Source organism: Caretta caretta, chromosome 24 (genome assembly GCF_965140235.1).
Source record: "Caretta caretta isolate rCarCar2 chromosome 24, rCarCar1.hap1, whole genome shotgun sequence".
Lineage (NCBI taxonomy): Eukaryota > Metazoa > Chordata > Testudines > Cheloniidae > Caretta > Caretta caretta.
Genome location: NC_134229.1, coordinates 826,905 through 853,118, shown reverse-complemented (window position 1 = coordinate 853,118; position 26,214 = coordinate 826,905). Strand labels below are relative to the sequence as shown.

General features: G+C 64.6%; 1 protein-coding gene across 6 annotated transcripts in view; it reads left to right on the top strand.

The window, feature by feature from the left end:
• Positions 1-16,443, top strand: part of ADAM15 (ADAM metallopeptidase domain 15) — a 42,031-nt gene extending 25,588 nt beyond the window's left edge. The window contains exons 6-25 of one of the 6 annotated variants that reach the window (XM_048828596.2): positions 2,371-2,542; positions 2,776-2,841; positions 2,950-3,018; positions 3,317-3,486; positions 3,590-3,674; positions 3,762-3,910; positions 4,002-4,179; positions 7,808-7,900; positions 8,578-8,773; positions 8,947-9,055; positions 9,138-9,297; positions 9,417-9,494; positions 9,590-9,701; positions 9,987-10,125; positions 10,213-10,260; positions 11,072-11,165; positions 14,282-14,359; positions 15,145-15,216; positions 15,451-15,581; positions 15,736-16,443. In XM_048828596.2, coding sequence (XP_048684553.2) covers positions 2,371-2,542; positions 2,776-2,841; positions 2,950-3,018; positions 3,317-3,486; positions 3,590-3,674; positions 3,762-3,910; positions 4,002-4,179; positions 7,808-7,900; positions 8,578-8,773; positions 8,947-9,055; positions 9,138-9,297; positions 9,417-9,494; positions 9,590-9,701; positions 9,987-10,125; positions 10,213-10,260; positions 11,072-11,165; positions 14,282-14,359; positions 15,145-15,216; positions 15,451-15,581; positions 15,736-15,778 — 2,242 coding nt within the window. In that variant the 3' untranslated portion in view covers positions 15,779-16,443. The remainder of the gene's footprint in view (positions 1-2,370; positions 2,543-2,775; positions 2,842-2,949; positions 3,019-3,316; positions 3,487-3,589; positions 3,675-3,761; positions 3,911-4,001; positions 4,180-7,807; positions 7,901-8,577; positions 8,774-8,946; positions 9,056-9,137; positions 9,298-9,416; positions 9,495-9,589; positions 9,702-9,986; positions 10,126-10,212; positions 10,261-11,071; positions 11,166-14,281; positions 14,360-15,144; positions 15,217-15,450; positions 15,582-15,735) is intronic. The other 5 variants (XM_075123061.1, XM_075123059.1, XM_075123060.1 and 2 more) reach the window with 5 other exon arrangements.
• The last annotated feature ends 9,771 nt before the right edge of the window (positions 16,444-26,214 follow it).

Sequence of the window (26,214 nt, the reverse complement as noted above, 5' to 3'; positions counted from 1 at the left end):
ACTCCTGCACACACATGCCCTCTAGGGCTCTGCAATGATCATACACCCTTACTCCACCCCCTAGATACTTAAGAACTGCCTAGGGGAAACTGAGGCACCCCCACACTATTCAGAGGAAACATTAAGAACAGTCCCACTTCGTCACATCTCTCCCCCCTTCGAGATCGAACTGAGCGGGGTCACTTTAGCCGGTGACCTGGGGAAGTTCGAAGCCACCAACGTTCCCATGGATGCCCCAGCATCTCTCCCATTCCTTGGTAGGAGTTACACCAGGCCCTTCCAGTTTCACGCCCTCCCTTAGGTCAGGGGTGGTCGATAGCCTGCATAGCACTCGCAGGCCGCATGTGGGAAGGTTTATGCAGCCCATGCCCTTTGGCCACCCCAAGAATGTCTCCCCATTGACCATCACCTTCTGCTCCCACTGGAGGTCCGGGGGGCCTGGCCCCAGGAAACTCCACACAGACATATAGGTTGGGGTCAGGAGTGGGAGCCTGTCCACCTCCCCACCCATCTGGCTGACGGAGTCTATGGCCTTGGGACCCAGCAAGGGAGCTAGACACCGGGGCTTTTCCGCAGGGTCCCCTTGGTTCAAATCGCCAGCCTGCCCAAAGGCAGTGAGGTGGGCATCCACACACCCCCCCTCCTTAACCAGGGGCAGCAATTTAGTCTCGAGGTTCCCTGCGGAACTGGCCCCCCGGGATCTATCCCCACTCACCCCAGGGAGGTCCCCTAGGCCTCTCCGCTCCCCCACTGCCAGTTCATCCTGCTGCTGCTTCTGCAGCTCTTTCTCGGGCTCTCGCTGTCTCCCAGGGTCCTCTTGCTCTCTCAGACTCAGCTCCAATCCCGTCCGTCTCGATCCCCCGATGGGGAACCCGATCGTGAAGACCCTCGTCTGGTCGGGGACAGGAGTCTTGGCGATGCCTGGCTCCCGCTTCAGCTGCTCCCAGATCCTGCTATAGCCCCAGTTGGGGTCAGGAATCTGTTCCTTAGAGCGGTCATCCTCCTCCAGCTGCACGATTAACTCTGCTTTGGTGAACTTTCCAACGCTCAACCCTCTCTTTTTGCACAGGGTTACAATGTCCTTCTTAAGGAGACAGTGACAGGCCGTCACTCCGCTCTTCCCAAGTTGTTGTGGACTCACAGGCCCGTGTGTTCTCAGCTCCCCACGGTTTCCAGGGAGAACCCCTAGTGTGCCAGCCCTTCTCGAGGTCACCCCCTCTTTGCCAGGGTCGAGCTGCAGACTCCTCCGCCCCTTGGACTGCTCACTGCAATCCCCAGGGGAACCCTGTTACTGCACAGTCCTTCTCGCTGGTCACACACTCCCAGGGGTTAACCGCCCCCCGAAACCGCTCCTCTCTGAGCCTTCAGCAGGCCTGGTCCTCGGCAATCCCCCTTCGTGTTACTGCTCCCCAGTCACTTACTGCAGGAAGCACCATCCACGGGGTGCAGTACATCCCACCGCTGCCACCAGTTGTCACGGAGTCCCTGGGCGATGCTCTGGAACTGCTCCCCATGAAGCCAGTCAGGACTCTGGGGCAGTCGCCTTTCTGTGAGCAGCCTGTCTGCAGGACACACAGCTCACACAGCTTCCACCTTCCTGGGTCTGACCTCGGAGCATTCAGCATCCTCTGCCCCTCCATGCGCTTCCCACAGCGAGTCCGCTCAGGCGGGGCTCCTGGGGAAGCCAGAGGGTCCTGCACCCCAACTTCGCAGTCAGACGTGACTCTCAGCCAGCCAGTAAAACAGGAGGTTTATTAGACGACAGGAACATGGTCTAAAACAGAGCTTGCAGGTGCAGAGAACGGGACCCCTCAGCTGGGTCCATTTTGGGGGGCAGTGAGCCAGACAACCACGTCTGCACTTCACTCCATGTCCCAGCCAGCCCCAAACTGAAAAACCCCCTCCAGCCCCTCCTCCTCTGGGCTTTGTTCCTTTCCCGGGCCAGGTGGTCACCTGATTCCTTTGTTCTCCAACCCTTCAGCTCTCACCTTGCAGGGGGGGGGGGAAGGGCCCAGGCCATCAGTTGCCAGGAAACAGGGTGTCGGCCATTCTCTGTGTCCAGACTCCTGCACACACCTGCCCTCTAGGGCTCTGCAATGATCATACACCCTTACTCCACCCCCTAGGTACTTAAGAACTGCCTAGGGGAAACTGAGGCACCCCCACACTATTCAGAGGAAACATTAAGAACAGTCCCACTTCGTCACAGGGTGCAGGGCCCGGACTCCCCCATACTCCGTGACACCCCACTCCCCAGCAGGGGCTGCGGTTTGGCTGAGCTCCTGACCCCTGCCTCTCTTGTGATCCGCCCTGAGGATTAACCCCGTCCCTGCCGCCCAGCTAACGCCCCGTCTCCCCCTCCCCTCCTAGTGGCGTCCTCGTGGCCTCGGAGAACAGGAGCTACGGCCTGGAGCCGGACCCCCAGGGGCCCCGCGGGAGGCACCTGGCCTACAGGCCCCGGGACATGCGACTGGGACGGCGGGAGTGTGGGCTGGGCCCCCCCAACCACACGCAGCCGCTGCTGGAACAGGAGACGCACAGGGTAGGTGGGGGAGGGGAATTGGGAGGTGGGGGGGGGAAGCTGTGACCCCAGACAAGTCTCGTTTGTCTCTGGGATGGGGGGAGCTATTGCCTGGGCCACTGCTTCCTGCCCTCCCTCATCTGTGGGACCCCTCGGGTTACAACCCCCGCTGCCCCCCCGCCCCGGTCCTGGCTCTTGTGTCCATGTGTTCGCTGACCCCCCCGCCCCCCTCACTGGCTCGCTCTTCTCCCCAGGGGAAGCGGGAGGCAGCCCGAGAGCAGCCGTTCGTGGAGCTGGTGATGGTGGTGGACCATGCAGAGGTGAGTGACTCCTGGCTGTGCTCGGGGGGCGGGGGGGGGAACCTGCCTCACTCTCCTGGGCCCTGTGGTGGCTCCGTCCCCCCATGACACCTTGTCTCCCCCCTGCAGTTCCAGAATTACCCCAACATGGAACGGATCCAGACCCGGATGCTGGAGATCGCCAACCAGGTGGACACGGTGGGTCACTAGTGGCCCTGGGATGGCCTCTTCTCTCCCCCCCCACCCCGGCTCTGCCAGTTCCCCTCCCTCCCACCCCACAGCCCCAGTTATCCCAGCTCTGTATCGTCTCCCTCCCAACCCACAGCCCCAGTTATCCCATCCTGGGCCCGCCAGTGCCCCTCCCTCCCGCCCTGCAACCCCTGCTGTCCCAGCCCGACGCCCAGTCTGGACGGCCCTGGTGCGGGCAGTGGTGCCATCGGTGGCTGGTCTGGCCCCCGCTGCCCGGCCAGCATCTCTAACCCCAGCTTCCCCCCAGTTCTATCAGCCCCTGGGCATCCGCGTGGCGCTGCTGGCTGTGGAAGTGTGGAACCAGGGGGACCCCATCGCCGTGGGGCCCAGCGCCCAGGCCACGCTGGAGCGCTTCCTGCAGTGGAGGCAGAAGGAGCTGCTGCCCCGGCTCCCGCACGACAACGCCCAGCTGCTCACGTGAGTGTGGGGACCGTGGGGGAGCCAGGCTGGAACCTGTCCGATGCCGGGCGTGCGGCTGGGATCTCGGCTCCGGCCCCCTAACGCTCGCTGTCTCTTGCAGGGGGACCCCGCTGGAGGGGGCGGCGGTGGGGATGGCGTCCCAGGCCTCCATGTGCTCGGCCGCACGATCGGGCGGGGTCAGCGTGGTCAGTAGCTGCCTCTCCCCCAACCCCTCCCCCTGCCTCTGCCCCTGCCCCTGCCCCAGCCCGCTCTGATCCGGCCTCTCCGCGCAGGATCACTCGGTCAGCGTCCTGGTCGTGGCCTCCACCGTGGCTCACCAGCTGGGCCACAACCTGGGCATGAGCCACGACGGGGCCGGGCGCCAGTGTGACTGCGTCGGCCCCTACCAGGAGCGGAGCTGCATCATGGCGCCGCCCACGGGGTGAGTCTGGGGGTGCCGCGGGATGGGGGGGGCGAGGGGCAGGAGGGTCCCCGGTCCCTGCCCCCCCGCACTCACGGGCTCCCCTCCGCAGGCTGATGCCTGGTCTGAGCTTCAGCAGCTGCAGCCAGCAGGACGTGGAGCGGAGCCTGCGCCGGGGCCAGGGCTGGTGCCTCTTCAACGTGCCCGAGCCCGAGAGCCTGGCCGTGCGCCCGCGCTGCGGGAACCGGCTGGTGGAGAAGGACGAGACGTGCGACTGCGGCCTGCGGGAGGTGAGAGGGGAGGGGAGGGGGCACGTGCATGAGGGGATGTCTGCTCCTGTGATGATGTGGGACTGTTCTTAATGTTTCCTCTGAATACCGTAGGGGTGCCTCAGTTTCCCCTAGGCATTTCTTAAGTCTCTAGGGGGCGGGATAAGGGGGTGTAATTGTTGCAGAGCAAAGGGCCAGGGTACATAAATGGCCGACACACTGTCTCCTGGCAACTGATGGCCTGGCCCTTCCCCCTGCAAGGTGAGAGCTAAAGGGTTGGAGAACAAAGGAAGCAGGTGCCCTCCTTGGGCAGTCACCTTCCTGTGAGCAGCCTGTCTTCAGGACACAAAGCTCACACAGCTTCCACCTTCCTAGGTCTGACCTCGGAGCATTCAGCATCCTCTGCCCCTCCGTGCGCTTCCCCCAGCGAGTCCGCTCAGGCAGGGCTCCTGGGGAAGCCAGAGGGTCCTGCACCCCAACTTTGCAGTCAGACGAGACTCTCAGCCAGCCAGTAACACAGAGGTTTATTAGATGAGAGGAACATGGTCTAAAACAGAGCTTGCAGGTGCAGAGAACAGGACCCCTCAGCAGGGTCCATTTTGGGGGGCAGTGAGCCAGACAACATCATCTGCCCTTCACTCCATGTCCCAGCCAGCCCCAAACTGAAACTCCCCCCAGCCCCTCCTCCTCTGGGCTTTGTTCCTTTCCCGGGCCAGGAGGTCACCTGATTCCTTTGTTCTCCAACTCTTCAGCTCTCACCTTGCAGGGGGGAAGGGCCCAGGCCATCAGTTACCAGGAAACAGGGCGTCGGCCATTCTCTGTGTCCAGACTTCTGCGCACACCTGCCCTCTAGGGCTCTGCAATGATCATACACACTTACCCCACCACCTAGATACTTAAGAACTGCCTAGGGGAAACTGAGGCACCCCCACACTATTCAGAGGAAACATTAAGAACAGTCCCACTTCGTCACACATATAGGTTGGGGTCAGGAGTGGGAGCCTGTCCACCTCCCCACACATCGGGCTGATGGAGTCTATGGTCTTGGGACCCAGCAAGGGAACTAGACACCGGGGCTTTTCCGCAGGGTCCCCCTGGTTCAAATCGCCAGCCTGCTCAAAGGCAGTGAGGTGGGCATCCACATCCACAGTGAGGTGGGCATCCCCTTAACCAGGGGCAGCAATTTAGTCTCGAGGTTCCCTGTGGAACTGGGCCCCCGGGGTCTATCCCCACTCACCCCTGGGGGGTCCCCTAGGCCTCTCCACTTCCCCACCGCCAGTTCATGCTGCTGCTGCTTCTGCAGCTCTTTCTCGGGCTCTCGCTGTCTCTCACAGTACTCTTGCTCTCTCAGACTCAGCTCCAATCCCGTCCATCTCCGATCCCCGGATGGGGAACCCGATCGTGAAGACCCTCGTCTGGTCGGGGACTGGAGTCTTGGGGGTGCCTGGCTCCCACTCCAGCTGCTCCCAGATCCTGCTATAGCCCCATTGGGGTCAGGAATCTGTTCCTTAGAGCGGTCATCCTCCTCCAGCTGCTCCATGAACTGTGCCTTGGTGAACTTTCCAATGCGCGACCCTTCCTTTTTGCACAGGGTTACAATGTCCTTCTTCAGGAGACGGTGACAGGCCATCAATCCGCTCTTCCCAAGTTATTGTGGACTCACAGGCCTGTGTGCTCTCAGCTCCCCACCGTTTCCAGGGAGAACCCTGTCACGGAGTCCCTGGGCGATGCTCTGGAACTGCTCCCCATGAAGCCAGTCAGGACTCTGGGGCAGTCGCCTTTCTGTGAGCAGCCTGTCTTCAGGACACACAGCTCACACAGCTTCCACCTTCCTGGGTCTGACCTCGGAGCATTCAGCATCCTCTGCCCCTCCGTGCGCTTCCCACAGCGAGTCCGCTCAGGCGGGGCTCCTGGGGAAGCCAGAGGGTCCTGCACCCCAACTTCGCAGTCAGACGTGACTCTCAGCCAGCCAGTAAAACAGAAGGTTTATTAGACAACAGGAACATGGTCTAACACAGAGCTTGCAGGTGCAGAGAACGGGACCCCTCAGCTGGGTCCATTTTGGGGGGTAGTGAGCCAGACAACCACGTCTGCACTTCACTCCATGTCCCAGCCAGCCCCAAACTGAAACTCCCTCCAGCCCCTCCTCCTCTGGGCTTTGTTCCTTTCCCGGGCCAGGAGGTCACCTGATTCCTTTGTTCTCCAACCCTTCAGCTCTCACCTTGCAGGGGGGGAAGGGCCCAGGCCATCAGTTGCCAGGAAACAGGGTGTCGGCCATTCTCTGTGTCCAGACTCCTGCAAACACATGCCCTCTAGGGCTCTGCAATGATCATACACCCTTACTCCACCCCCTAGATACTTAAGAACTGCCTGGGGGAAACTGAGGCACCCCCACACTATTCAGAGGAAACATTAAGAACAGTCCCACTTCGTCACAAACCCCTAGTGTGCCAGCCCTTCTCGAGGTCACCACCTCTTTGCCAGGGTCAAGCGGCAGACACCTCCGGCCCTGGGACCGCTCGCTGCAATCCCCAGGGGAACCCTGTTACTGCAAAAGTCCTTCTCTCTCCCAGGGCCAAGCCGCAGGCTCCTCCGCCCCTGAAACTGCTCCCCGCAGTCCCCAGGGGGACCCCATTACTGCACAGTCCTTCTCGCTGGTCACACACTGCCAGGGGTTAACCACCTCCTGAAACTGCTCCTCTCTGAGCCTTCAGCAGGCCTGGTCCTCGGCAATCCCCCTTCGTGTTACTGCTCCCCAGTCACTTACTGCAGGAAGCGCCACCCACGGGGTGCAGTAGATCCCACCTCTGCCACCAGTTGTCACGGCATCCCTGGGCGATGCTCTGGAACTGCTCCCCATGAAGCCAGTCAGGATTCTGAGGCAGTCGCCTTTCTGTGAGCAGCCTGTCTGCAGGACACACAGCTCACACAGCTTCCACCTTCCTGGGTCTGACCTCGGAGCATTCAGCATCCTCTGCCCCTCCGTGCGCTTCCCCCCAGCGAGTCCGCTCAGGCGGGGCTCCTAGGGAAGCCAGAGGGTCCTGCCCCCCAACTTCGCAATCAGACGTGACTCTCAGCCAGCCAGTAAAACAGAGGTTTATTGGACAACAGGAACATGGTCTAAAACAGAGCTTGTAGGTGCAGAGAACAGGACCCCTCAGCTGGGTCCATTATGGGGGGCAGTCAGCCAGACAACAACGTCTGCCCTTCACTCCATGTCTCCAGCCAGCCCCAAACTGAAAACTCCCTCCAGCCCCTCCTCCTCTGGGCTTTGTTCCTTTCAGGGGCCAGGAGGTCACCAGATTCCTTTGTTCTCCAACCCTTTAGCTCTCACCTTGCAGGGGGGAAGGGCCCAGGCCATCATTTGCCAGGAAACAGGGTGTCCGCCATTCTCTGTGTCCAGACCCCTGCACACACCTGCCCTCTAGGGCTCTGCAATGATCATACACCCTTATCCCACCACCTAGATACTTAAGAACTGCCTGGGGAAACTGAGGCACCCCCCCACTATTCAGAGGAAACATTAAGAACAGTCCCACTTCGTCACAGCTTCATGGGGAGCAGTTCCAGAGCATCACCCGGGGACTCCATGACAGCTCCCCCCCGCCGCCCCCAGGGCCCTGCTCACTGCTGCCCCTCTGCCCCACAGGAGTGCGCTGACCCCTGCTGCAATGCCAGCACCTGCCAGCTGGCCACCGGAGCTGAGTGCGCCAAGGGGGATACCTGCTGCCAGGACTGCAAGGTGAGTGGGAAGGGCCCTGCCGGTGCCCCTCACTCCTGACCCGCAGCCCCCTGCTACCCCAGCCCTGGGCTCCACGTATTCACTTTCTGGGGGTGCAAGGACCAAATGTCGGCACAATAATATTAACAGCGGGGTTCTATGTAACGGGCTACGATCGCTGGAATCCCAGGGCAGGCTGATATGATGCGGCCCAGGCTGCTGCCAGAACGAGCTGAAGCAATCACAGACCCACTGGTGTTTCTTGTCGAGAGCCCCCAGAGGGCGGAGAAGGGCAAACGTGGGGCCCAGGGCGTTACTGACCTCGCTGGCTGGAAAGAGCCTGGAGCAAACCGTTAAACGGCTCGGGAGCCCCTGGAGCAGGTGCTCAGGAACGGCCGTTGCGGACGGTTTACAGACAGACCTGGCGGGAGCTGTTGGGTTTACTCAGGCTTTGGGCACCGTCCCACATGACAGCTGGTTTTACTGCAAGGGGGGCTCACCGCTCTGTGGGGTTGGCGCTGTGCCCCCAGCTCGGGCCCTTTGGTGTGCCAGGGGTCCCCCTCGTCCCTCAGGGCAGGCCATGCAGCCTCTGTGCCTCCTGAGCCTGGGGGCTCCAGCCTCCTGCTTCACCCGCTGAGCCAGAGGCCAGGCCACAGGGCCCCCCCACCCCCGCCGTTCTGATGCTCTCTGATCCCCAGCTGCGAGGGGCCGGCTCCCTGTGCCGGGAGCCCCGTGGTGAATGCGACCTCCCTGAGTTCTGCGACGGGCTGTCCCCACGCTGCCCCCGCAACACGTACCTGCAGGATGGGCAACCCTGCGCCGGAGGCCAGGCCTACTGCTACGGGGGGACCTGCACCACCTACCAGGGCCAGTGCCAGGAGCTGTGGGGCCCAGGTAAGGGGCAGGGGTCTGTGGGAGGGGAGGACGGGTTGCTGTGGAGCTGAGTGGGGGAGTGCACAGCTGGGGGGGCTCTGGAGGGCTGCTGGGAATCAGCACCCCAGGGGGGCTAGGGAGCTGTGTGGGTGCCGAGGCCCCCGGTGGTGATCACGGTTCTCTGTCCCATGCAGGTTCGGGCCCCGTCTCCGACGTCTGCATGGCCTCCCTGAACGCCAGGGGGGATGAGCACGGGCACTGCGGGCAGCACCCCAACAGCACCTACGTCCCCTGTGCCCAGCAGTGAGTGCCCCCGTACACCACCCATCTGTCTCCTGCCCCCCCCCTGTCGGTCCATCCTCCTGACCCCTGTCTGCCCGTGCAGGGACGCTGGCTGCGGGAGGCTGCAGTGCCAGGGGGGCAGTGCCCAGGGCACACGGCAGGATGGGGCAGCACCCGGTTGCCGCGGGACCCCTCTGCCCCCGCGCGAGGATGTGAGCGACCTGGCCATGGTACTGCCAGGCACGGCCTGTGGCCCTGGGAAGGTGAGCTGGGGGGGCCCCCCGGGGCACAGGGAAGGAGCAGGTGCAGCAGCCAAGTGGGGAGGGGGTTGCTGGGCCAGGACCCCCCCTTCTCTCTCTTGATTCCCCCTCTCTCTGGGCAGGTGTGCAGCAGTGGCCAGTGCCGGGACGTCTCCGAGCTGGGGGTGCAGGAGTGTCGGAGCAAATGCCACGGGCACGGGGTGAGCGGGGCAGCAGGTCGGGGGGGGACGGGGGGGGACTGTGCTGTCCCTTTGCTGAGAGCCTGTCAGTGAGGAGGCTCCATGTCTCCCCTCAGGTCTGCAACAACAAGGGTCACTGCCACTGTGAGGCGGGCTGGGCTGCCCCTGCCTGCAACAGCCCGGGGGCCGGGGGCAGCGTGGACAGTGGCCCCGGGGGCCTGGAGCAAGGTGAGGGGGCTGGGGGAGGGCAGGGCAGGGCATGGGGGGCAGGGCTTATTGCGCTGTTTCTGACACTGACGAGGTTGGAACCCAGGCGTCCGGCAGGGCGGGGCAGGGCCTCAGACCTGGCTCCCCTGGGGTGGGGTTGGTGGCACCAGAGGGCCGAGCCAGGCACACACGGTGCATGCAGGGCCCCGCCCAGCTGCGTGGGGCTTGAGAAGAATGGGGCTTTGTGCGCCGGTGGGGGTGGGGGGCTTTGCTGCCAGGGACACTAACCGGCTGTTCTCCTGCCAGGGGGCAGCGCGCTCCCCACCACCCTGCTGATCCTGGCCGCCCTGATCCTGGCCCTCACTCTGGGGCTTTGCTACGCCAAGCGTGCCGGCCTGCACCAGCACCTCTGCCAGCTCGGCAAGGGCACCAGCTGCCAGTACAGGTAACGTGCTCTGGGGAGAGCCTCCCCCCGGGGCCCATGGGTACGCTCTGGGCCCGGGCTGCGACCCTGACTCTGTTCTCCCTGCAGCACCCAGGTGCAATTGCTCAGCGCAGGCGTCTCGGCCGACCCGAACGGGTAACGTCGCTGCGGGGGGGCTGGACGCTGGGCTCACTTGGCATTTCCCCATGGCCGTGCCGTGCCCACGGGCCCCGGTGGATAGAGGGGGGAGCGTCACGGGTTCCCCTCACTGTAGGGGGGGGCTCTGAGTGACTTGCCCAGAGGGTTGTGTCCATCTGTCCGTCCCCTGCCCCCCAGGCTCTGAACAGGGAATCCCTCTGTCTCTGCTGGTCGCTGAGCACTGTCCAGTCTCCCATGCCCAGCTCCGTGGGGCCTGGCAGTTGGAGGCGTGGGGGGCTGGCCGGGGGCTGGGGATCGGCCCCCCAAGGAGGTTGGGGGTGTGGCCACAGCAGCACACGCTGTGGGGTGGCTGGTCACCATGGGCCTGCCATGCTGGGGGCAGCTTGCCCCAGGGAGATGACACCCTGCTCTCCTGTGGGGGTCCTGCCTGCCCCCGGGCTGGGGAATTGGGGACACGAGGGCTGGGCACTCCTGGGGACCGCCTGGGGCTGCCCTGGTTGGGGTGGGTGCTGATGCCCGCCCTGCATAGCTTGGAACCTGGCTCCAGCCTGGCCAGAGACTTGGACGCCTCTGCCGGCTCCCAGCCCCACCCTGCCCAAAGAGGGGTCAGGACCACAGCCGGGAATTGAACCCAGGAGTCCTGACTTCCACCTCCGGGCAATCCACTGACCCATCCCTGTGTGTGCAGCCTTGCCCCTCCCCCCCATGGCAGGGAATGGGCGGCTGAAGGGTTAACCCTGGGGGCGGGGATATGTGTGAAGTGGGGGGACCCTGCCCTGGGGGCGCCTGAGACATGTTCCCTCCCCAGGATCTCTCAGCCGGGGCCGCCAGGCTCCAACCAGCCCCAGCCCGGGCACCCGCGGCCCCAGAGCACCGAGCTGCAGGTGATGCCCACCAGTAAGGTGAGTGCCAGGGTGGAGTCAGCATAGTGCCCCCCACCCCACCCCGGGGTGCCCCCCGCCCTCCCTGGGGCCCCACAGGCCTTTGCTCATGCCTGCTGGGGCACCAGGGCTGGGGTGGGGGGCCACGGGGGATGGGCTGTGGGGCCGGGGTCCTGTCGCCATGGACAATGCCATGGCCCGGGGATGGGGTCTGCCACCGTTACCAAGACAGCCCCTCTGGCGGACGGCAGGTGCTCAAGTAGGGGGTCTCCCCGGGCCATGCTGGCCCTGGGGGGCACTTGGGAGAGTCGGGCTCCCGACATGGCCGGGGAGGAACGGGAGGTCTAACCCCCCCCAGAATGAGCAGCTGAGTTAAACCGAGTGGTTGCGTTTCATGCCTGTGTGTATGCGGTGAGCTCCCTCCGGGCAGCGTGTCGGCCCTGCGCGTGCCGGGCTGCGCTGGGCGTTCGGGCTGCGGCCGGGGGGGTGTGTGTGTGGGGTACGGCGGTGCCACTTCAGCTGCCCCTCGCACCAGCGCGGCAAGTCACAACCCTGCGCCGTGGGGCGGGGGCAGCAGGGGGCGCTCTCCCCTGGCAGTCGGGGCTGGTCCCAGGGCGGTGATGGGGTGGGGCGGGGGCAGCAGGGGGCGCTCTCCCCTGGCAGTCGGGGCTGGCCCCAGGGCGGTGATAGGGGGGCAGGGGCAGCAGGGGGCGCTCTCCCCTGGCAGTCGGGGCTGGCCCCAGGGCGGTGATGGGGGGCGGGGGCAGCAGGGGGCGCTCTCCCCTGGCAGTCGGGGCTGGCCCCAGGGCGGTGATAGGGGGGGCGGGGGCAGCAGGGGGCGCTCTCCCCTGGCAGTCGGGGCTGGCCCCAGGGCGGTGATGGAGCGGGGCGGGGGCAGCAGGGGGCGCTCTCCCCTGGCAGTCGGGGCTGGCCCCAGGGCGGTGATGGGGGGGGCGGGGGCAGCAGGGGGCGCTCTCCCCTGGCAGTCGGGGCTGGCCCCAGGGCGGTGATGGGGGGGCGGGGGCAGCAGGGGGCGCTCTCCCCTGGCAGTCGGGGCTGGCCCCAGGGCGGTGATGGGGGGGCGGGGGCAGCAGGGGGCGCTCTCCCCTGGCAGTCGGGGCTGGCCCCAGGGCGGTGATGGGGGGGGCGGGGGCAGCAGGGGGCGCTCTCCCCTGGCAGTCGGGGCTGGCCCCAGGGCGGTGATAGGGGGCGGGGGCAGCAGGGGGCGCTCTCCCCTGGCAGTCGGGGCTGGCCCCAGGGCGGTGATAGGGGGCGGGGGCAGCAGGGGGCGCTCTCCCCTGGCAGTCGGGGCTGGCTCCAGGGCGGTGATGGAGCGGGGTGGGGGCAGCAGGGGGCGCTCTCCCCTGGCAGTCGGGGCTGGCCCCAGGGCGGTGATGGAGCGGGGTGGGGGCAGCAGGGGGCGCTCTCCCCTGGCAGTCGGGGCTGGCCCCAGGGCGGTGATGGGGGGCGGGGGCAGCAGGGGGCGCTCTCCCCTGGCAGTCGGGGCTGGCCCCAGGGCGGTGATAGGGGGGCGGGGGCAGCAGGGGGCGCTCTCCCCTGGCAGTCGGGGCTGGCCCCAGGGCGGTGATGGAGCGGGGCGGGGGCAGCAGGGGGCGCTCTCCCCTGGCAGTCGGGGCTGGCCCCAGGGCGGTGATGGGGGGGGCGGGGGCAGCAGGGGGCGCTCTCCCCTGGCAGTCGGGGCTGGCCCCAGGGCGGTGATGGGGGGGCGGGGGCAGCAGGGGGCGCTCTCCCCTGGCAGTCGGGGCTGGCCCCAGGGCGGTGATGGGGGGGGCGGGGGCAGCAGGGGGCGCTCTCCCCTGGCAGTCGGGGCTGGCCCCAGGGCGGTGATGGGGGGGGCGGGGGCAGCAGGGGGCGCTCTCCCCTGGCAGTCGGGGCTGGCCCCAGGGCGGTGATAGGGGGCGGGGGCAGCAGGGGGCGCTCTCCCCTGGCAGTCGGGGCTGGCCCCAGGGCGGTGATAGGGGGCGGGGGCAGCAGGGGGCGCTCTCCCCTGGCAGTCGGGGCTGGCTCCAGGGCGGTGATGGAGCGGGGTGGGGGCAGCAGGGGGCGCTCTCCCCTGGCAGTCGGGGCTGGCCCCAGGGCGGTGATGGAGCGGGGTGGGGGCAGCAGGGGGCGCTCTCCCCTGGCAGTCGGGGCTGGCCCCAGGGCGGTGATGGGGGGGCGGGGGCAGCAGGGGGCGCTCTCCCCTGGCAGTCGGGGCTGGCCCCAGGGCGGTGATGGGGGGGGCGGGGGCAGCAGGGGGCGCTCTCCCCTGGCAGTCGGGGCTGGCCCCAGGGCGGTGATAGGGGGCGGGGGCAGCAGGGGGCGCTCTCCCCTGGCAGTCGGGGCTGGCCCCAGGGCGGTGATGGAGCGGGGCGGGGGGCGTGCCGTGGGGAGCGGGATGGGGGTGCAGCAGGAGTTGCTGGCCCCAGTATAGGGCTGCTGTGGGGCTGGAGGTGATCTGTGGGTTAGGGATACAGCAGGACTTCGCTTGCTGACCATTCTTGGCCCGGCCACAAGGCTTGGGATGCGGATCCCGGCACTACGCCCCCCTGACGCTGCCAGGCGGAGGGAGGGAGGGAGGGGAGTGGGCAGTGGATGCTGCTGGGCGAGGGGCTCTCGGGTGGTGGGGTCCGATTGCTATGTGGAGCCTTGGGCCAGCCCCAGTGTGAGGGGAGGGATCGGCCCCCAGGGAGTGGGGACCAGGCCTGAAGCCATCATGTGCTGTGCATCCCCCCAAAAGGAAAGGGCCTCCCGCCCGGGGAGCAGCCTGGTACAGGGCAGTGCCTCAGCCCAGGGCCCCCTGATGCTGGTGTGGGGGGCTCCTGTCCATGGGCTGCAGCCTCTTGGGATCTTGGGGGGGTCCTTGCGAGTGGAGCCTGCGCTGGAGGTGGGGGGCAGGGGGAGGCAATCTGCTCTGCCTTGGGGGTCGTGGGCGGGCGGGCGGGCGTCTGTCCTGTGCGTTGACTCTCCGCATGTTGCATGGCCACTGACTGACCGACTGACCCCCGCCTGCATGGTCCCCCGGCCCGTCTCCTACCCCCCCATCCTGGTCTCTCTTACACCCCCCTGCCCATCTCACTGGCAACCCCCCCCCCCCCCCCCCCGGCTGCCGCTTTCTCCTCCTCTTCTCTCTGCAGCCCCTTCCCCACGGCTGGGCCAGGCCCGACCCGCCTTCCAAGCCTCTCCCGCCTGACCCGCTTCCCAAGGAATCCCAGGTAACGTCCTTGGGCCCTGCCCGGCGCGGATGGGGGCCCAGGGCAGCGGCTGTTCTAACCCCCCCGCAGAGGCTCCTGCATGCCTGTCACTGCATGTCCTCCCAGCGGGCACCCGGCTGACCGGGTCTCTGCCCCCACGTGGCTGGGCTCCAGGGCTTGGCTCTGCCTCCCCTCCCGTGCACGGGGGGGTGATGGGGTCAGAGCAGCAGCGGAGAGCAGGGCCTGAGTGTGAAACTGGCGCCCGCAGGGTCTGGGGGGCTGCCCCATCCCACCACCCCACGTCACCCGTAAGTCTCTCTTCCCCAACCCCAATGTGGGGGCGGGGTGTAGCCCCATGGGCCAGGAACCCCCTGTGCTGGGCTGTGGGGTCCTGGGTGCTGCCATGGGATGGAGCAAGCACCCAACATGTGGCCTTTGCCCCAAAGTCTCCGCCAAGCCTGACCCACACACCCGCGCCCAGGGGCCCCGCGCACCCTGCCCTAGGCTCTCATGCCTGGCCACGGGTGGTGCATTAGGCTGGCAGCTCCCACGGGCCCCCTGGCATTGCAGCTCCTTCCCTTGGGGCTGCCCCTGGGTGGGGAGATTGTAGCTCCCGCCCATGGCGTTGGTCTCCCCGCAGGGCAGCCCTGGCCCCACTCTGTCCCTGGAGCCCCTGACCCGGCGCTGGGCTCACATCTCCCCCCAGCTGGGGCAGGCAGGACCTGCCTCCTCCCCAGGGGTCTGTGCGGACCCCCAGCAGCCGCCAGCGTGGGGCGCTGTGTTTGTTTCATTGTCTCTCTGCCCAGGCCTTGCTGCGGGACAGGCCGCCCCCCCCCACGCGCCCGCTGCCTGCAGACCCTGTGCTGAAAGGCACTCAGGTAACGGCGCCGGTGGGCGCCACGCGGGGTGATGGTGACGGTGGCGCGGTCTGCGTGTGGGGAGGGACGTCTGGCTGTGGGGCCAAGCAGGTGCCAGGCTGCCCGTGTGGGGTGGGGGGGATCGACCTCGTCTCCCCCCGAGGGATGTGCAGGGCATGGCGGGGGGTGGGGGGCCTGCACGGGGCCCCAGGACATGGGCCCTCCTCAGTAACTCGCCCTGGTGTCTCTCCGCAGCCTCCAGGCCCTGCCAAGCCACCCCTGCCCAGGAGGCTGCTGCCCTCGGACCCCACTGGGCCCCTCATCTCCAGGCCTGAGCTGTCCCCTGTGCCCTCCTACGTCCCCCATGTCATGGTGCTGCCCTCCAGGTGAGTGCTGGCTGCAGACATGGCTCCGGGGGCGTCTCGCTCGCTGGCACTAGGGGGTGGGCTGAGCTGGGACTTTTGGGGGGTGACTAAGGCAGACACCGCCACTCCCCCACCACTTATCTGTTTCACATTTCCTCTTTCCTGCCTCCCCCAGGCCAGCTCCCCCACCCCCCGCTGGGCATCTCCAGGACATCTAGCGTGAGACGGATACTGCTCCCTGTGTGTGGGCTGCCTGGCCTCAGGAACCTCCCGTCCGTCGCTGCCTGTTGGACTCAGGGTTCCTGGCCCCTGCGTCGCTGGCATGGCCCCCCATGTCCCCTCCGTCGCTGACTCTGAAAGGTCCCAAGCGCTGGGATCTCTTTCTGGGCTCCTCCCGCCTCCCTCACGGAGGTGCCCTGCCCGCCAGCTCGGGGACGCTGCAGAGCTGGATCAGAACTTGCCGTGGGCTGCTGGAGTCTTGGCCTGTTACGGTCTGTGCTGTGGACGCTGTTCCTGGGTCTTTGCCCAAAGCCCCTCGCCTGCCCACACCCTGCCAGGGCGCCATCCCCTCGGCTGGACCTGCCAATCCCCTGGGAATTGGGCCCCAAGAGCCCCTGGGTGCTGGGGACTCCGAACACTGGGTGTGGCTGGGCGCACCCCAGGGGAGCGGCTGCGTCTGGGCAGGGAGCACAGGTGAGAGTGGGTGCGTGCCGGAACTTGTCCTGGGAGATTCGGCACCGCCAGAGCCATTCACAGGGACGCTGTGTGGGGAGGGACTCCCTGATGGGGGCTCCCCCTTCCTCTGGGGCGCTGGCTGCTTCTGAACCTGCTTTAGATCATCTGCAAACTGTCTAATAAAGAGTCTGGGAGCTGCCTGAGTTAACGCCTTCTGCTCCAGCGTGAATTCTCTGTGCCCCTGGGAGTGGCATGTCGTGCTGGCCAGGGCCCAGGCAGTGCCCAGGGCAGAGCCCAAGCTGCCCATCCTGGGGCCGGCTCTCCCTTGGGGGGCATGCGGTGCTCTTGTGACCCCAGGAGGCCTCCAGGGGGCTCAGATCCCTTCCCCATGTGGCCTAATGGAGGCTTCAGGGGGGTTCCCCTCAGCCTTGGGGTGCTGCAGGGTGTCACAGAGTCACCAGGCAATGCTCTGGAACTAGGGGGGAGGGATAGCTCAGTGGTTTGAGCATTGGCCTGCTAAACCTAGGGTTGTGAGTTCAATCCTTGAAGGGGGCCATTTAGGGATCTGGGGCAAAAATTGGGGATTGGTCCTGCTTTGAGCAGGGGGTTGGACTAGATGACCTCCTGAGGTCCCTTCCAACCCTGGTATTATATGACATTATATATGACATATACTCCATATAATGCCACCCCTCCCGCCCTGTGGGGCGCTGTGGCAAGGCCCAGACCCAGAAACAAATTTCTAATGCCTCCTCCCGTCAGGGCAGGCCAGCGGGGGGAGCGCTCTGAGCTGGTGCCATTGGCCTGCCCAGGTCTCTCCTGGCCGGGGGGCTGGGGTTGGCCTGGCTGCTTGCTGGAGTCAAGACCCCAAAATTCCCCCGGTGGTTACCCCAATGCTCCACTAGGTGGCGCAGTGGCTCAAGCACTGGCCAGGCAGCCTGGGCTTGGAGGGCTGGGGGATCCCCGGGAGTGGGGGACTGTCTCTATTCCCAAGGGGGCACCCCTTCCCCATACATACACCACGACCTCTGGGGCAGGCTTGGGGGGGCCCCTCTGCCTCTGGGCAACTTCCCCCTGGGGGCAGACTCTCCATCACCCTCAAGCTCGCCCATGCCCTGTTCTCCCAGCGCCCCGCAGGCCAGGGGGTGGCCCCCAGAGCTAGGAGCTATGGACGCCCTATGATGGAGCAGGGTGGATTGACCGGGGAATGTCGTCTAGTTCTGCTGGGACTGTCTGCACGGAGGATGGGAGAGCCGGGGGTGACTCCACTGGAGTGAGGAGACCCGAGCCTGTAACTGGAGCTGGGAGGGGTTGGACCCAGATGACACCTTTGCCTGGGAAACTGGACAAAGGCTGGAGGAGGGAGCCGGGGGGAGGAGGAGTGAGACTGGGGGGGGGGGGAGTTTGGTTTCAGTTTTGGGCTGGGTGGTCGAACGCAGGGAACCCCAATGCTGGGGTCTAAGCTCCCTGCTCCCCCAGAAGGATTATGACTGAGGGGTCCTGGTTGTACCCACAAGCTCTGTTTTGGACTGTGTTCCTGTGGTCCAATAAACCTTCTGTTTTACTGGCTGGCTGAGTCTCGCTGTGAATCCCAGGAAGAGGGGTGCAGGGCCTGGACTCCCCCACACTCCGTGACAACTGGCGGCAGCCATGGGATCTACTGCACCCCATGGACAGCGCTTCCTGCAGTAAGTGACTGGGGAGCAGTAAAACGAAGGGGGATTGACGGGGACCAGGCGTGCTGAAGATTCAGAGAGAGACGGTTTCAGGGAGCGGTTAACCCTTGGGAGTGTGTGACCAGAGAGAAGGACTTTTGCAGTAACAGGGTCCCCCGGGGGATTGCAGCCAGTGGTCCCAGGGGCGGAGGAGTCTGCAGCTCGACCCTGGCAAAGAGGTGGTGACCTCGAGAAGAGCTGGCACCCTCGGGGTTCTCCCTGGAGTCCGTGGGGAGCTGAGAGCACACAGGCCTGAGAGTGGCCAGCAGGGAGATGCATAGCAAATGCCTTAAGAGCGACCTGGTGGAGCTGTGCAGGCAGAGTGGTGAGCCTCCCAATACGCAGACCCAAGAACAGCTGATTGCCCAGCTGGAGGAGGGAGATCGCTCGAACGAACCGATCCCTGTCTCTGAGGGAAGCAGCCTGGCAGATGCAGTGCAGACACCGGTGTCTGTCCCAGCGGGGAGCAAACAGGTGGCTGCTAAGGGCTTCCCGAGACCCCTCCTACCTATGCCTAGTGGAAGGGCCGGGAGGAGCGCAGTGGATACTGAGGGCACTGTGACCCCTGCGGCCAGCAGGGGACCCTCCTGGCAGAGCTCCCCATCGCTGGAGCTGAGGGGGCTGCACTGGGAGAAGGAGCTAAAACAGAGAGTTGGAGCTCACGCAGCGGGAACTGCAGGAGGAGCGGGAAAAGCAGCATCAGCATGAGCTGGAGGAGAAGGAGAAACAGAGGCAGCATGAAGAGAAGCAGAGACAGCATGAACTGGAGCTGGCCAGGCTGAGGAGCAGCGAGCCCCTGGCTGCGGTGAGTGATGGGGGACCCAGGACGGCACGGAGCGTTGATAAGTGCCTCCTGGTCCAGCGTAAGGAGGGGGAGGACATGGATGACTTCCTGAATGCCTTTGAGACGGCCTGCGAGCTGCACCAGGTTGATCCTGCAGACAGGCTCCGGTCTCTCACCCCCTTACTGGACCCCCAAGGCCGTGGCATTGTACCACCGACTGGAAGGGACGGAGAAAGGGGACTACGAACTACTCAAAAAGGCCTTGCTACATGAGTTTGGGCCGACTCCTGAGATGTATCGGGAAAGTTTCCGGAGTCCGCATAAAACCCCTGAGGCCACCTATCTGCAACTAGCCGTCCGCATGGAGAGAGATGCCACCAAGTGGGCAGAGGGGGCCCAGACGGAAGAAGACCTGGTTAAACTGATCATACTAGAGCAACTGTATGAGCAGTGCCCATCCGACCTGAGGCTATGGTTGGTGGACGAAAAGCTAGAGAAACCGTGACATGCAGGGCGGCTGGCCGATGAGTTTGTGACGAGCCGGACAGGGTGGCAAGGAGGAGTCCCAGAGGAACAGGCCCCCATGATGCAGAGAGTCACCATGGGACCTCCCAGCAGGGAAATATGGAGAACCCCTTCCCAAGGGGAACATCCGGCGTCAGGGCCAATCAACCGGCTTGAGGAGACCAACGGGACATTGGCTGCTATTACTGTGGCCAGAGGTGCCCCAAGCTCAGGGACAGACTGAGCAGACCGAACCCACCCAGAGTTAACTGGGTAGGGACCCAGCCAGATGAGGGGCAGGCTTCCCAGGCAAGGGGGGCTGGCAGCTTATCAACTGCTCAGGAGGGGGAGGGCCCCAGGCCAGCTCCTCTCGGCGGTTGGATGCCCGGACTCAAGGTTCTTGGTTTACAGGATGGGCACGGGGCTGTCCCTCCGGAGAGAGTGCCTTGTTCCCTTGGAAGTGAATGGAGGAAGGTCAATGGATACTGGGATACGGGCGCGGAGGTGACGCTGGCCCAGCCTGAGGTGAAGGCCCCAGATCGGGTGGTGCCCAACACCTACCTGACCCTGATGGGGGTGGGCAGGACCCCATTCAAGGTGCCCGTGGCAAGGGTACACCTGAAATGGGGGGCCAAGGAGGGCCCCAAGGACGTGGGGGTACACCACCATTTGCCCACTGAAGTTTTGATGGGGGGAGACCTAGAGGACTGGCCAAGCAAGCCCCAGACTGCCCTGGTTGTGACGCGTAGCCAGAGCCGGCGAGGGGCCCTGCACCCTGACCTCGGGGAGGGTACCACACCGGAGGCGCAGGACCCTACCCTGGTGGGGAGGGAGCGCCGAGGGGCACGGCTCAGAGAGGCGGAGGCCTCAGACCCGGCCAGCGATAGGGAACTGGGCCCCATCCCTTCCCCAGCCGCTGAGTTCCAGACCGAGTTGAGGAAAGATCCCTCCTTGCGGAAGCTCAGGGTCCTGGCCGACCTCAGGGTGGTACGGACCATGAGGAGAGGCTGCCAGGAGAGGTTCCTGTGGGAGAAGGGGTTCCTGTACCGAGAATGGGCTCCCCCAGGGGAAGTGGAGTCCTGTGGGATCAGGAGGCAGCTGATGGTCCCCCAGAAGTATCGCCGCAGGCTCCTGTACCTGGCCCATGACATCCCCCTCGCAGGGCACCAGGGAATCCGGCGCACCCGGCAGAGGCTGCTACAGAACTTTTACTGGCCCGGGGTCTTTACCACAGTCTGGCAGTATTGCCGATCCTGTGCCCCCTGTCAGAGGGTGGGGAAGGCCCAGGACAAGGGGAAAGCGGCTTTGAGACCTTTGCCCATCATAGAGGAGCCTTTCCAGAAGGTGGCCATGGACATCGTGGGGCCTCTCAGCAAGATGACCCGGTCGGGGAAGAAATACATTCTGGGGGTGGTAGATTTTGCCACCCGCTACCCCGAGGCAGTGCCCTTAGCTTCCATTGAAGCAGACACCGTGGCCGATGCTCCTGACCATTTTCAGCCGCGTGGGGTTCCCCAAGAAAGTCTTGACAGACCAAGGCTCCAACTTCATGTCGGCCCTGCTCCGGTGCTTCTGGGAGAAATGTGGGGTCCGGCACGACTGGGCCTCAGCTTATCACCCCCAGTCCAATGGGCTGGTGGAGAGGTTTAACGGGACGCTAAAGATGATGCTGAAAACCTTTATGAACCAGCACCCGCAGGATTGGGACAAGTACTTACCTCACCTGCTGTTCGCATACAGGGAGGTGCCCCAGGAGTCGACCGGATTTTCGCCTTTCAAACTGTGATATGGCAGGAGGGTGAGGGGCCCCCTGGACCTGAAGAGAGACTAGTGGGAGGGGAAGGCCACTCCCGATGGAGAGTCAGTGGTGGAGTATGTCCTGATCTTCCGAGAGAGACTGGCTGAACTCATGGGCCTGGCCAGGGAGAATTTAGCCAGAGCCTAGAGGAAGCAGAAGGCCTTGTAGGACCGCACAAGGATCCGGTGATGGTTCTCATCCCTGTGAGAAAGAACAAACTACAGGCCGCCCGGGAGGGCCCTTTCAAGGTTGTCAAGCAGCTAAACGAGGTAAACTATGTGGTGGAGCTGTCGAACTGGGCGCACCACCGCCGGGTGTACCATGTGAATATGATGAAGCCATATTATGCCAGGGGGAATGTGGTGTTGGCCGTGTGTGGACAGTGGGAGGAGCAGGGAGATGACCCTTTAGTAGATCGATTTCCTGGGACCAGAGCTGGTTCCCCCCTGGAAACAATTCCCCTCTCGGATCAGCTAACCCCTGCCCAGCAAGCTGAGGTCAGGGGGGTGCTGCATCCGTACCGACAGCTGTTTTCCAGCCAGCCTGGACGCACTAATCTGACTGTCCACCGGGTGCAGACAGGGTCGCACCCGCCGATAAGATGCTCCCCCTTCCGAGTCACAGAGAAAACTGCTTAGGACCTGGAAAGAGAGGTCCGGGACATGCTGGCTTTGGGGGTGATCCAGCCATCGGCCAGCCCTTGGGCCTCACTGGTGGTGCTGGTCCCCAAAAAGGACGGGTCGGTCCGGTTCTGTGTGGACTATCGGATGCTCAATGCCATCACTGTATCTGATGCCTACCCCATGCCCAGGCCGGACGAGCTCCTAGACAAGCTGGGAGGAGCTCGGTACCTTACCACCATGGACCTTACAAAGGGCTACTGGCAAGTGCCGCTGGATGCAGATGCCCGGCTGAAATCGGCCTTTATCAGCCCTCTGGGGCTCTGCGAGTTCCTGACCCTGCCTTTCGGCCTCAAGCGAGCGCTGGCCACCTTCAGCGCATGGTGGACCAGCTACTGAGGGGGATGGAGAGTTTTGCCGTGGCGTATATTGATTGCATCTGTGTCTTTAGCCAGACCAGGGAGGACCACGTGTCCCAGGTTAGACAAGTGCTGGACCAACTCCAGGAGGCGGGACTGACCGTAAAAGCTGAGAAGTGCAAGGTGGGGATGGCGGAAGTATCTTACCTGGGCCATCGGGTGGGGAGCGGCTGCCTAAAGCCGGAACCAGCCAAGGTGGAGGTGATCATTGACTGGCCCGCTCCCCACACCAAAAAGCAGGTCCAGGCCTTTATTGGGTTGGCGGGATACTATCGAAGGTTTGTGCCCCACTTTAGCGCCATAGCCACCCCCATCACTAGTGTTCACCGACGCCTTAGACACGGGACTGGGGGCGGTGTTAAAGCAGGAGGATGAAAAGGGGGAGAGACACCCCATCGTGTACCTGAGCAAGAAGTTGCCACCCCGGGAGCAACACTACGCGGCCATCGAGAAGGAGTGCCTGGCCATGGTGTGGGCCCTCAAGAAACTAGAGCCCTATCTCTTCGGGCGACACTTCACCATCTACACCGACCACTCTCCCCTGACCTGGCTGCACCAGATGAAATAATCCTGCAGAAGCAGGCTCCTGACATGGACGTGGTCCACGTGAAGGGAAGTGCCAACATGTTAGCGGATGCGCTGTCCCGGAGAGGGGGCCCCGAACTTCCCCAGGTCACTGGTCAGAGTGACCCTGCTCAGTTCAGTCTCGAAGGGGGGAGAGATGTGACAGAGCAGGGACTGGGGAGGATTGACCGGGGAATGGCGTCTAGTTCTGCTGGGACTGTCTGCGCAGGGGATGGAGGAGCCGGGGGTGACTCCGCTGGAGTGAGGAGACCCGAGCCGGAGCTGGGGGGGTTGGACCCAGGTGACACCTTTGCCTGGGGAATGTGGACACAGGCTGCAGGAGGAGCCAGGGGGAGGAGGAGCGGGACTGGAGGGGGGGGGGGGTTTGGTTTCAGTTTGGTGCTGGGTGGTTGAACGCAGGGAATCCCAGGGCTGGGGTCTAAGCTCCCTGCCCCCCAGAAGGACTTGACTGAGGGGTCCTGGGTGTACCCACAAGCTCTGTTTTGGACTGTGTTCCTGTGGTCCAATAAACCTTCTGTTTTACTGGCTGGCTGAGAGTCTCAGTGAATCCCAGGAAGAGGGGTGCAGGGCCCGGACTCCCCCACACCCCATGTCATGCCCCCCTGGGGTGCTGCTGGGGTGTGTTGGCATCACCCCCCCCCCCGGCTCAGCTTTAGGAGCCCCCGCAGCTGGCAGTTCCTGTCGCCCCCCCCCCCCCCCAACGCCTGGTGCAGCCCCAGAGTGTGGCCCCAGGATCTCACTCCCATGCCCCAGCTCAGCCCGGTGGGGTCGCTGCTGGTCTGTGCTGCCAGGCATCGGCTCGATGGGCAGGGCTGTGCCCGGGGGGGGCGGGTGTAGTATGTCCCGTGGCTCTGGTCCTAGGGTGGGTCCTGGCTTCTCCCCTGCGCCAGCCCAGGGAACTAGCATAAAGGCTGCTCTGCGTGCTCCAGAACCACTCGGCGCGTCTGTCCGGCTGCACCGCCCCAAACCCGGGAACAAAGTCTCTCTTGTGCTGCCTGGCCGCACGGAGCCGCTTACCTTTTATTGCCACTGGGGCTCTGTCATGGCCCTGGCTACGTGACAGACCCGGCTGGGGGAGGCTGTGCTGGGAGTGCAGCCTAACCAGGCTGGGGCGGGTGCTGCTTAGATAGGGGAAGCCGGCCCCAGCCCTTGCCCCAAGACTCCAGCTGGCTCTGGAGAGTCGGAGGGAGGTGGGATGCCTGACAGCATGGGGGCAGGGAGAGGCCTTGGGTCTGGGATGCAGCCCCCATAAGAGTGGGGTGCATTGTGGTGCCAGGGACTGTGCCCCTGGGGCAGGGAACACGTCCTGACCCTGATGTGGGGGGCTGAGGCTGCATTGCTGGGGATGTTTCACACTTGGCTGCAGAAAGCTGGGGGGGCTGTAGGGACTGAGTGGCCTGGAGCTGGGCAGATGGGGGCTGCTGGGGGTGTCCCAGGGCTGCTAGGTGAGTGCAGCTGGACAGCATGAGCCTCAGCCAGGAGATGGGGTGGGAAGAGCGCAGGGAGGACAGGTCCATCCAGGGCCTCCCTGGCTGTGCTGTTGAGGGAGCTGGCTATCGGGCCGGAAGATGGGGACTGTGGAACCAGGCTGGCTTTAGCAGCCCTCTCCTGGCTCCTTGCCAAGCCCGGCTGGGGCTTTGGAAAACTGTCAGGAAAAGTGCCCAAGCTGCCTCTGAAGGGATCCTCGCCAAACGCAGCAGTTAGGACCGGCTACACCCTGAGCCCACCGAGCACCCCTTGCGCTTCTGCTCCCCCCAGCAGCCCAACCAGGAGCCATGTCCCCACTGATGTTAGGGGAGGCCCCCCAGGCAGGCCCCCCTTTGGGTGAGATCTAGAAATGATCTGCTTCCCAGAGATAAGGGGAAGGTTTGACCAGCCTGGGGTGGACACTGGCAGTTAGGATGCCTGGGCTCTAGTTCCAGCATGGGGAGGGGAGAGGGGTCTAGTGGGGTCCTTGATGCAGGCCCAGGTGTGTCTGGGGTCAGTGTAGGGAGGTGATTTTACCCCCCTATTGGGCACTGGGCCCTGCTGGAAGCCAGGGGCCAACAATCTAAGGGTGCTGATAAGCTGGCAAGGGGGCAGAGCGGAGCCCCCAGCCTGATAAAAAGGGTTAGAAGAGGGACCCAATCCCGCCAGGCTCCAGGGGGCAACTGGGTTAGTTTATGAGAGTGAAGGCCTGGCCTGGGGGGATGAATGGGATCTCCGAGCACTCAGCAGCCCAACTAGAGCCCATGGCTGGAAGGGGGAGCCAGCCAAATTCAGACGAGACATAAGCTGCCAGTTTTTAATAAAAAGGCGTACTTGTGGCACCTTAGAGACTAACCAATTTATTTGAGCATGAGTTAGTCTCTAAGGTTAGTCTCTAAGGTGCCACAAGTACTCCTTTTCTTTTTGCGAATACAGACTAACACGGCTGTTACTCTGAAACCTGTCAGTTTTTAATAGTGACTGTAGCAGCGGGCCACAGGCTGGGGGATTTTCCATCCCTGGCAACCTTTACAAAGCACAGGCGGGTCCTTGTTCCCAGGGTTCAAACAGGCCCAAAGGTGGGGATGGGCCCTGGCCTGGGTGAACCCAGGGTTCCTACCTGGCCTTATCATTCATGCAGCGTTTCTCAAACTGGGGGGGCTGACCCCAAAGGGCGTCACAAGGCTAGTGGGGGGTTGGGAGAGCAGTGGTGGCTGGCCGAGCACCCAGCTTTTCCGAAGGCAGTGCCCCCGCCAGCAGCCGCGCAGAAGTGAGGGGGGCCTGGGAAGGGGGGGTCGTCAGAGCCTGAAATATTTTCAGCAAAAAAAGTGTGAGCCCCCCCCACCCCGGTCTCGGGGTTTGACACAATGAAGCCGGGGGGGGGCGGGGCAGGGGCTCACAAGAGGGCCCTAGCGGTGCCCCTCACCCTGTAGGGCACATCCTCGCTCTGGGGTGACAGTGGGGGCTAATGGTTAGAGCAGGGCAAGGCCGGGGGGCAGTCAGGGGGCTGCTGCTGGGCCTAGGCTGAAGGGATCAGCCCTGGGGGGCAGGATGTGGGGGGACACAACGGGGGAGCAGGAGGGTGAAGCTGCTCAGCACCCCCGGAGCTGGGGTGGGGGAAGGGGCCGTTTTCCGCGGGGAAATGGGGACAGAACCGGTGGCCGGGAAAGCTTGGGCCCAAATATTTGGGGGTTTCCCGTTTCCATGGAAACCCCTTTGCTGGGCCCAGCCCCCCATGCAACGCTGCCGGGCTCACGGGCCCCTCGTGGAGCGGGCTCGCTTCGGCTCGCAGTGTGAACGCCCCGGCCTGGAGGGGTTCGCCGTGGGGGGGTCCGAAAGCGCCGCGCCTCCCCCGGGTAGGCCCAAACCCCCCCGTGCCCGCTGTTCGTGCAGCCCCGCCCGGCTCCGCGCGAGCTGTTAACGGGGGGCGGCGGCGCTCGGCCCCCAAAGGGTTAAGCTGGGACTTGGGGAACTTTGTTCGGGGTGGCTGCGCTCCGGCCGCTGATTGGCCCGAAGTTGGAGCTGGGGGCGGGGCCTGCCCTGCCCCCCGCCCGGTCCCCCTCCGCCGGCCCGCCCGCCCGCCGGCC